Raw genomic sequence first — 11273 nt, 5'->3', positions numbered from 1 at the left:
GGCTCTTGATTGCCTTTTTTGTTTAATTTGAATTTTAAATTAAGCCTTATGTAATGAACTCGAAACGACAGTCAATTAAATTTAAACGAGTATTTTTGTATAGCAGCGCAAAATATGTAAAGACACCTTGTAACATTTTTGCAAAAATATAAGTGGACGTGTCTAGATTCTCTTGGCAACATTAATCTATTTATGATCGTTTATTTAATATCGTTCATGGTAAGTAAACAAGATACATAGTGCTGTTGCGCAACGCATAATTGTCAAATCTATTTACAAATTATCAAATATTTAATTACAAATTAAAATATTAAAATAAAAATATTAAACAGGTTGACATTATGCAAAGATTGCGCATACAGTTCAATAACAATACACTCGAAGTTTCGAGTATGTAAAGGGCATAAATTATTTCGTGATAGTCGTGAAGAAGTTTTCCAATGACAGAGATGGAAGAATTCTGCACAATTAACTTCGTATCTGGCACAGATTTCTATAAAACTGAAATAAAAAAAAAAAATTGTCAATTTGATAGCTAAAGTACATAGATGTTAGCAAAAATTATACAAGAAACTATATATAGAAAAAATAGTTTTAATTCGGTTTATGAATATATTGGTTGAATATAGGTATTAATTGAATAAAGATTTCTTTAAAAAGTTTTATTTAAATTTGATCGCACCATTATATAAACAAGTTTTTAACCAGAATAATTTAAACATAAATTATGATTATGCAAGTTATGTTTTCCGGTGAATGATTTTATACGTGACTCCGATTAGTAACATTTTTATTTCGCATAATTACATTTATCACTAGTATTGAATTGATGCAGCTGTATATGTCAATTATCTCGTTAACTAAATTTTTCATCAATATTTTTTATTCTCGAATCGCCTATATTTTTTATTAATGTATACGCAATAAATACAATTATATTTTCCTTATTGATTTTATTCTTCTCATATTTGATAAAATGATAAATATTATAAAACAACGAATATACGAGAATACTAGAGCACTGGATGCGAGCAGCTGAAAACGTACTGTAAACGCGTTCTGTGACACATTAGCTTCAAGTGTACGAAATTAAAAAGAAGTTAGCAAAAGATTTTGTACATTTACATGACGTCACATAAGTAGTACTTGCAGTGAATAACGAAACGTACCCGTAATCGTGCTTCATGTATTTTAAAGTGCATTAACTGTATCAAATATCAAATTATTTTCAAGAATTTTACGTATTTTAAAATCACTGGATGATATTAAGTCATCGCGTTACGTATAGTAAAAGAAGTATTAACGCGTGAGACGAATCAATTGGTGTAAAGAAAAAACATAATTATGTTAAAGTAAAAATGTGTAACTGTTATTTGCAAATTCAGATTTTTACTTTAACATAATTATGTGTTTTAATTATGCCAATTGATTCGTCTCGTTATTCTGTGCATAAAAGTATTAGAGTAAGATAATCAAAAAATGAATATTTTATGAGATATCTTGTATTTTATGTCAAAATACTGCAACTTTGAAGCCTTATAACTCAAAAAATACTTAATGAAAAATACTTTGTCATAAGTGTTTTGGAAAGCTCTCGAGATGAGCTACAAGAATATGTAAAAATATATAAAGTGTTCCATTAAAAAAACTTGAAGTGACCTTCACGTGACCTTCAAATGACTTTTCAAGGTCAAACCAATGGTACCATCTTATGGCCCCTTTGAAACCATACAACTTTTGTCTGAAACATTTTTCTCTCCCGGGCTTGGTTTTCGAGATATTCGACTGGATGAATTAAAATGGTCCACCCTGTATATATATATATATATATATATATATATATATATATATATATATAGTATATATTATATATATATATATATTATATATGTATATATTATATATAAATATATTATACATATATATATTATATATGTATATATTATATATATATATATATATATATATATAGTATATATTATATATATATATAGCTATGTTAGAGCAATATTGTGAAATTGTGTTTAAAACAGTCAATAAAGGGAAACAGGTTTGACAAAATTATTTAATTTAATATCAATATTTTCACGCTTTATTTTCACGGTTTTATCATTTCTTATCAAAATTGATATTTTTCTCTTTCGAGGGAATGGGGGAGAGTTTCACTTCAGGATCCGCCAGTGTTAAGATTACATAATTTAGTTAAAAACATACAATTAGTTATATACATATAATAAAATTAAAAGACATTAAAAGTAAATTTTTGGAGCTGATTTTGGAGATTAATAAAGACCAAATAATTTAGCTAGGAATAATGACCCATAACCAAGAGGGGTAAGTCAAATGCAAACCAAAATTTGTTTATTAATTGTGTGTGAATAAGCTTATTTCTAAAAGATAATGTATGACAAATAAAGATAAATAAAAACAGTAATTAAATATTTTTCTATATAATTTGTATCCACTTAAATACAATATATTGATACAGCTTTAATTTCTCACGCTCAGGGAAATTAAAAATTAAACCATTAATAACCATTTATATATTTAACTATTCAACTATTAATAACCATTAATAACCATTAATAACCACTAATAACTATTCAACTTATAAGAATATTCAAGCTATGATTCCATTCTTTCGCAAAACTTATTGTTAGTAATCTTGCGGTGAGAATAACTTTTGTTTTTTATTGTTATTTGTTCTTTCTTGACAGATTTCGCTTAATTGTACATTTAAATTTTTAAAGAAAGTTTTTATATTAATACTAAAAATGTTCAAAAAAAATTTTATAATTTAACTATTTTATTAATTAGAAAACTATTAATTGTCGTTATGATATAACATATATCTGAACTTTTCACTGTCTATATTTCTATTTCGTAACAATAATTTCTAAATATCATTCAACTATTGTGTAAAACAGTTATAGATATGTACGTCTTTCTAACTTTTTGTGTCGCTATTGTTGGACGCTTTTACATTTAATTCTAATGACATTATACATGTATAAATTTGGCGACTTATTTTTTATTTCTCCTTCTTGCTCATATATCATACTATGTATACAACTACGTGTAACGTGTACAAGAAAACATCATATAAAAAACATTGGATTATTTTTCATAAGTGTATTCTTACACTATTTTAATTTTGATCTCGTTTTTCAATTTTGACTTCTAGAGGTTCAACAGGAGACAAAGCTATATCCGCATTTAATTTTATTTTATCTATTGCAATGGTTTTGTCTACTTTAAATACAAATGTTCGTATCAAAGTTGCTAAGACAACTTTCATCGAAATCATTGCATAATTCATACCTGCAAAAGCTTAGTTACTTATATGCAAATCAATTTTATGATAACGTATGTTTTGATTTGTTCTTACCTATACAATTTCTGGATCCTATACTAAACGGCATGAAGTAAGACGTATAAGTTTCTTTTTTCTCAGGGAGAAATCTGTCCGGGTCAAATACCAACGGGTTGGGCCAATACTTTTTATTTCGGTGTAGAACAAATATTTCTAAAAGAACGTCAGCGCCTTTTGGTAGAATAAACTCTCCTAAAACATATTTCTTTAAATGTTATGATAATAAAGACGTAATAAATAGCTTATAAATAAGGCAACGAATGTAGTTGAAATCATCCCAGATGACACAAGTTATTCAAAAAGAGTTCATTTTTATGTCACCAGTTTTGAGTCCATTTCGAAATATATATCGAATACATTTTATAAAATGTATTCTATATGTATTTCAAAAGGGACTCAAAATTGGTGACATAAAAATGAATTCTTTTCGAATAGCTTGTGTTATCTGGGATTTTATTCTATAAGCAGATATGTGCAATTTGATTTATATAAAATTAACAGCGTGTAGAGGCTCTAAATAAAAAGAATCTTTCAGAGATTTGTTTATTTTTGCTTTATTTAAAAAACTTCAAAAAGTTAAATAATTTTCTAAATATTTTCTCATATTTATATATTTTAAAAAGGATTAATTGCTTAGTGAAATTAATCTATTTGATATCTTATTGATCGAACAATACGTTTATTATTGTTTTTTTATTATAATTTATTATTAATATATAATAATAACAATTATTATTATTATTATTATTATTACTAAAATTATTACATTTAAAATATTAAAATAAATTTCAAAAATTTCCAAATTCATATAAATCGAAACTATAGATCTTGTTTGCATCCGAAATACTCGACGAAAGGTCGACGAAAGGTAAACCTCGCTTCTCACAAAGAAATTGCAAACTCATGTAAATTTATATAATTACACACCTCGTTTCATTTAGATAACAATAGTTTAGATTTAAGTTTAAGTTAGATTTGGTTAGATTAGATTAATTTTTAATTATTTTTACTCAGATGCTGATTATATTAAAAAAATATCTTGTTTTCTCTTGTTCCTTTTTGTCTTAATATTTTGAAATGTTGATGTTTATTGGTTCTAGTCTTGTAATAAAAATAAAACATATCAAAAACATTTCAAAATATCTTTAAATTCTAATCTTTTTTATATGAAAATCTTAAAAAATTTCATCTAGTCAAATAATTAAAGTTTGAATATCTCGGCAACTATACGACGCAATCCACACATTCGTACTTGTGACATTCAACTTTAGTAAGTGCTACGTGCCTACGTATAATAAATTTCATTAAACAACCAATAAGATGATTATATTTATATTTGAAAACAAACCCATTTTTACATCCTCTGTTAAATGTCGCCCAACTATAGGAATAGTAGGAAATATTCTCATAGTTTCCTTAATGAAACGATCTAAGAAATTCATATACTGTATATCTTCATATTTAATTGGTGCAAATTTTGGAGTTTTTGTTCCATAAATTTCCAATAATTCTTTATACGCTTTTTCCTATAATAAGATTAAATAAGATACTTCATAGGTAAATACATGCAGCATATAACACTGGAAATATAAATATATATTATAAAAAAATGTAATCTTATTAATAATATATCTTATATTATTTTTATTAATTATTATTTACAAATTTATCATTCTGATATCAAAATGATGATAATAATAAAAAATTTGTGTAGACATTTTATGGTCTGATTAAAATTCTTAATTTTTTGAAATTAATTTGAGTTGGTTCCGATTGCCTACATTCCCGATTGTCAACCGCTTTATTTGCGCACAACATTTTACCGATAGTTTCGATTGTCGACACACGTTATTGCATATACATAAAAATAATGAAAATACAAAAGTACGATTGCATATATGACATTATTACACACATACACATTGCGTACACGACTTTATTGCATACAAACACATTGCACGCATAAAATAAAATTTAAAAAAATTATATTAACACTTTATTTGTAGCTAATAATGTCACGTATGTAATGTGCAGGTGTACTGTAATGTCATGTGTGCAATAATTTCGTATATGTAAAGTATTGTATAAGTTTTTTTTTATTTTACGTGTAAAATCTTATGTTTCGGGATATAGGTAATTGAGAATATCAATAATTGAATGTCGGCAAAATGTTGTGCGCAAACGAAGTTGACAATCTCGAGGATGTAAAGGCAAACGGGACTTTCCTATACTATATCTCTCATTTGTTTGTCTGTTATAAGTGTACTTATTTTGAATAAAAAAAAAAACATGAAAATTAAATTTGAGTTAAAATTGTATATAACAAACTATAATAATTTAATTAATTCTGTTAATATCATTAGATATTACTATATAATTTATATAACGATATGTCAAAAGATACGACTCTAAGCAAATTATTATATTTGTATAATAGAATTTATCGAAAAAAAAATTTTTTCATTACTGCTCAAAAAATATTTTTTTTTCTTATAATGTAGAATTATATCATTTACGTTTTGTTTATTACAAATAAATTTAATTACGTACTTGCATCTCTGGGAAATTTGCTAACATAAAGATCACGAAATCTATCGTAACAGTCGTTGTGTCGAAGGCCTAATACATAAAAATTTCATTTGTCTGATTAATATAATAAACAAGTAAAAAGCAAAAAAGACTTTGATACATTGAATACAAAAAATGGGGCTAGAATGGTCTTAATAAGAGTCGAGAGCAGTAAATAAATGCATTTATGTAAAAATTCTCTTTAGTAATAATGAACAAATGTCTTTCTTTAGACCATCTTTAAAGGAATTTTTTATATTTAATACAATAAATTATATCTTGTTATATAGTATAAATACAACATTGTGTAGAAATTATATAAAAATATTTTTTACATACCGCTAAAAACGTCGTAATAGAATGATCATTTATCATCTCTTGCGGCCATATGTCTTTATGAGACATCTCTATTAGAATGTCAAGAAATGTCCTAGCTATATTATTTAAAAAACAAAATATAAAAGTGTGTGTAACTTTGTATATGTTAATTACTTTCTGAACTTTACGACAGTAGGATTCAGTACTTTGAAAATTATTATTAAATTTAGAAGAAAAAAGTACATTTAACAATAATCATAATTAGATATTTTAATAGTGTTTTAATAATTAAAACAAACATTTTAATAATGTTTTAATTAAAGTTTAAAAAAACTTACGAGTTGTTTCATAGTTACTTTTGGTCTCCTGTTCCTTTAATGCATATATTTTCTGTTGCATTATCTGTGTAATAATAGATTATATAGTAAATACTTTATACAAGTTAAATTAATATTACTTAATAATTATTATTAGTTAATATTAATTATTATATTTATTATTAATTATTCGCAGTATTTACCTTATCCTTCAAAGAATGCATAAAGTTAATATTCTTTCGCTGTTCTCGTCCCATAGCAGTGAGATTAAATATAAAATTAAAATATAGAAATACATTTCGCATTCTTGATCTAAAAGTTTTTCTGACCCTAAAACATTTTTCTTTGAAAATAATATTTTATAAGATACAAAAATGTAAATTAATTAGTAAATTAATTAATCGTATTTTTTTACGAATAAAACTAACAATAAGAAAAAATACAGTTTTTTATTGTAGTTACATATCAATAAAACTATTTGATAAAGATTTAATAATTTTAATAAAGATATAATACAGATTTAATTTAAAATATAATTGCTACATTTTTAAAATTTTTTAAGAAAATTTATAAATTATTCTAAAATAAACCTTTTTTTACGATTTATGTAGATTAACATTGTAAAAAATTTAAAAAATGTTATTTTACCTCTCTGCTACGTCGAGACATTGATCTATTTCATTTATTGATAGATCTTTCATTCCCGTCATTGTACCTTTATAATATCACATAAATTAACTCATTTTTATTCGAGATGTTAACTAATAATTGACTAATAATACTAATATAACTAGTAATGGACTAATAATATTGAATGATAAAAGTAATAACAATACCAAGAAGAAAAGATAAGTAAGAGTCAAGATGCGATAAATAGAACACAAATTTCTTAATTTTATTATAATACAAAATATTCAAAAAGTGTACATTAATTGCGTATACATTTTAAACAGTTTTTTTGCTTCGATTAAAAATACAATAAAAAGTTATAAAAGGTAGTATTCTATAACTTTTTTTTTTATTTTGAGTATGTTTAATCCGTAATATTATCAATGAAAGAATTTTTTTTCAATATATAGGTAAAAATAAATACAATATATTTCTCTCAAAAAATTTAAGTCAAGTTCTACAAACTATAACATTTTATCTATAAAATGTTTTTTTTAACTTTTCTACAATTTTTTTTTGCCAAGCTACATAATTTTGAAACTAAACCTGCATTTTTCAGAAAAGTTGTCGATACTCGGCAAAAAGTCGTAGGAAAGTAAAAAAAAAAAAAACATTTTGATGTTTGAAGTTTTTAGTTTTAATCGTGCTATCAATAGTTTTTTTATTTTTTAAATATTTATTTACTAAAAAATAAAAACAAATTAAGGATCTATTACTTTTAGACATGGCTGTATACCTTGATGCAAACTTATGATTACAATTAATTTATATAACATAAATCTAATTCTGCTGTTGTTAAATTATTACGCAATTTTATATTCTTTGAAATTTTATCTTTTAGTCAACAGTATTTAATAAAATTTATTAATTTTTTAATTTTATTTAATATTTATATTATTTATTTATATTATTTATATTATTTATTTTATTTATTAACAGTATTTAAAATTTATAATATAAGATTATTATACAAATTACTATTGTACCATTCATTCTCATCTCAGCAATTCTCTTTCTTTATCTTTTGCAAGATTTTTAATTTCTTTTTAAATTTTTATAATGAACAATATGTGTGCAAATGTTTTACAAATAAATAAAAATACTTCGTCTTACCAAGTGTAGTACTTAAAGTATACTTTGATATATGTTCGAAAAGAATAACTTTATTTTCTTTTAATCCAATTTTTTCTAATTTGTCTGCCATTATTAAAGATTGTTCAACAAATATATCAAAATAGTTTCGTAACATGTTGTTATTAAAGCTCGGTGCTATTACTTTTCGACTTTTAGCCCATGTAGATACTGAAATAAATATTATAAAAAGATAGTAAAGAAAAAGGAGAAGAGGTTCCCGCTCATACTTAATTCTCGATTGTCTACACATATTCTTGCGCACATGAAAAATATAGAAATAAATACAAAAGTGCGATTGTACACATAAAATAAAATTAAAAAAAATTATATTATTACCTTGCACACATATACATTGCGCACATGATATTATTACGCACATACATCTAATTATATGTATATACTTTGCATCTAAGGCACTAAGCGATATGGGACAGACCTCGCATCGCGCGAAAAATCGCAAACCCATAATCGTATAATTCTAGACTTTATTATGCGTCCGAAGCACGAGACGATATAGGTTGGATCTCGCTTCGTATCCAATTACATTCAATTACACTATGAACACCAACAATTAAATCATAACCACAAACAAACAATGGGATAAACCTTGTTTCGCGTGGAAAATTGCAAACTTATAGATTTTTATGTGTACATACAATGCGCATGTATGCAATAATGTCGTGTGTGCAAAGTGTTAATATAAATATTAAATTGTTTATTTTATGTGAACAATATCATGTGTCGACAAAATTTTGTACGCAAACAAAGCGGTTGACAATCGGGAGAATATAGACAATCGGAGCTCTCTATATAAAAAGAATATATAAAAACATGCACTACACGCACATAAAATTTATGATATTAAAAAATATTAATAAAAATTTAATAAGTAATAAATTTATCATTTATAATTATATTATTATGTGTAAATTAAATATAATTAAAAGTAAATTATGTTTTATTAAAAGATCTTACCAGGAGCTGTGACTAATCCTTCTTTACCCATTACTGATTCAAAAAATTCATATACTGTACTTTTATCCAGATTGTTATATAAGATTGTCTATAATGTTATATGGAATATTTTTAAATACTTTGAATGTACATCTGTTTATGTCATTTAGAGAATTAACTATAATATACTTTAGAAAATTATATTTAGTTAAATTAGTGATAAGTTATTATAGTCATTATAAAAATATCACAAGGCTTCTCTACCTTCATTTGATCTGGTTCATATATTGTAATAAATAACTTTCTACCTATCCAAAATTTGAATGGGGATGGATAATCTTCTGACAATTTTACTAAAATAGCCAAAAAATCTAAAAAATGTTTTATAATTTATCATATAAATAATATATCAACATCTTATTACATATTGCCAAAATTAATGCAATGTTAGCGACAATTAATATTTTGATAAATATTTTTATCTCTTTATTATTACCATCAAGACTCCGTCGAAGAAAATAATAAGCACTTCCGATAAGCGGAAATGTTCTTGGACCAGGCAGAGTGTTTACCGCTTTAATAGAAGCTCGTTGGCGGTAATTTAGGATGAAGTAACTTATGGCAATGCATGCCAGTACAATTAATAGAACACTTATAAATGTCATACTGAACATTGATTACAACGAAGAACGAAGTAATAATTGGTTTTACATTATTACTATCGTCTGCGGATGTTATTAATGCTTTTATTATGTCTTCCCCACCCAAATATATAATAAATAAAAAACATGATAACATATATACATATAATTTTTTGTAATAATAATAGATTGTATAAAGTTCAAAAAAGACAAACTATTACATTTTAAATATGTAAATCAAAGTAATAATGAAAATAAAAGTATAGCTTGCACACAATAAATGTGTCTTTTAGATTGAATAATAAAATTATTAATCATTTTTTAAATGATTCTATATAATTTATCATTTACATATTAAGTATTCCGAGAATTTACAATCTAGCATTGACGTATATGTACATATGTATAAATGTAATATACTTTTTTATATGCATAGATATGTTTCTAAGTTATTAAACGTGTCTCCTTTTTTATTCGTAGTCAATAGATCTTAAGCTTGTTCATAATGGTTGCAAGTTGTGTTTTGTTCTTTGCTTTTCTGTACAAAAAGCAATAGAATAAATCATATGCATCATATATTACAGTTAAAGTTGAATATTAAATGTATATAAAAAAGTTTTACGCAAAACTTATAGACACGTAAGAGATAATGATTTCTTTTGTTAAAAGGAATAAATGTGCATTTGTTACTCCTTACTCCCTTAATCACGTTAGATTACCTTAAATGCTCATGGTAGTGCGACAATTTTAAGGAAAATTAATTTTTCACTGATTAGTTATGCATAGTTATGCAAAATTCTTTTGTACCATAACACAAATAATTTAATAAATTTCAATCCAAAATTTTATTTTAGTAAACCTTCCTCACCCTCGTAAAGAAACGGGCAAAGAAAAATATCTGAATAAAATCATTGAATCGGAGGAGACTCGAATCTGAATCTTTCGTCTGTTGTGCGACACCTTTTAACAAACTGAGATATTCAGACTGCATTTCCCGATAGTTTTCTCACTATTTACATAATTATTTAATAATAATTATATTTAATAACGTTATCTTTCAGTTGACGTAAACTAACAATTAAAAAATTATTATAATTTAATACCTACTATTAATTGTATCTTAGAAGATTTTTATTTTTCACAAATAATCGTTAACACCATTGACATAACATTCTCATTATATGTTTGTTCATATATAATAAATGTAATAAGAAAATAAAATTATTATACAATATACAAGTTCATACACTGCAAGTCGTAAGATTGTTTTAGTTAAAATACTTTGCGCATTATATTACA

At 24.5% G+C, this 11273-nt stretch overlaps 1 protein-coding gene across 3 annotated transcripts; it reads right to left on the bottom strand.

Moving 5' to 3' along the window:
* Positions 1–395: 395 nt before the first annotated feature.
* On the bottom strand, positions 396–10045 carry LOC140673983 (cytochrome P450 4c21-like). Of its 3 annotated transcripts, none has more exons than XM_072907259.1 (12): positions 9830–10045; positions 9598–9704; positions 9355–9442; positions 8359–8547; positions 7225–7291; positions 6780–6906; positions 6598–6661; positions 6281–6375; positions 5924–5992; positions 4722–4899; positions 3389–3565; positions 396–501 (listed from the first exon to the last, which is right to left on the bottom strand). In XM_072907259.1, the coding sequence occupies exons 1-12, from the start codon at positions 10005–10007 to the stop codon at positions 494–496; spliced, it is 1347 nt and encodes a 448-aa protein (XP_072763360.1). In that variant the 5' UTR covers positions 10008–10045; the 3' UTR covers positions 396–493. The 3 variants fall into 3 exon arrangements, with proteins under 3 accessions (XP_072763360.1, XP_072763359.1, XP_072763358.1); XM_072907257.1 differs by lacking the exon at positions 396–501 and adding an exon at positions 2499–3321; XM_072907258.1 differs by lacking the exons at positions 396–501; positions 5924–5992 and adding an exon at positions 2498–3321.
* Between the last annotated feature and the right edge of the window lie 1228 nt (positions 10046–11273).

This window comes from Anoplolepis gracilipes, chromosome 15, assembly GCF_047496725.1.
Source record: "Anoplolepis gracilipes chromosome 15, ASM4749672v1, whole genome shotgun sequence".
NCBI classification, from domain to species: domain Eukaryota; kingdom Metazoa; phylum Arthropoda; class Insecta; order Hymenoptera; family Formicidae; genus Anoplolepis; species Anoplolepis gracilipes.
The sequence above is the reverse complement of the archived record's forward strand: the minus strand, read 5'-3'. Positions and strand labels throughout refer to the sequence as shown.

Coding starts and splice junctions, on each gene's coding strand:
- LOC140673983 (XM_072907257.1), bottom strand. CDS start 10,007: ATGTTCAGTATGACATTTATAAGTGTTCTATTAATTGTACTGGCATGC. Junction 5,993..6,280: donor CTATTACGACGTTTTTAGCG/GTATGTAAAAAA, acceptor TTTATGTATTAG/GCCTTCGACACAACGACTGT. Junction 3,322..3,388: donor AGGATCCAGAAATTGTATAG/GTAAGAACAAAT, acceptor AAGCTTTTGCAG/GTATGAATTATGCAATGATT.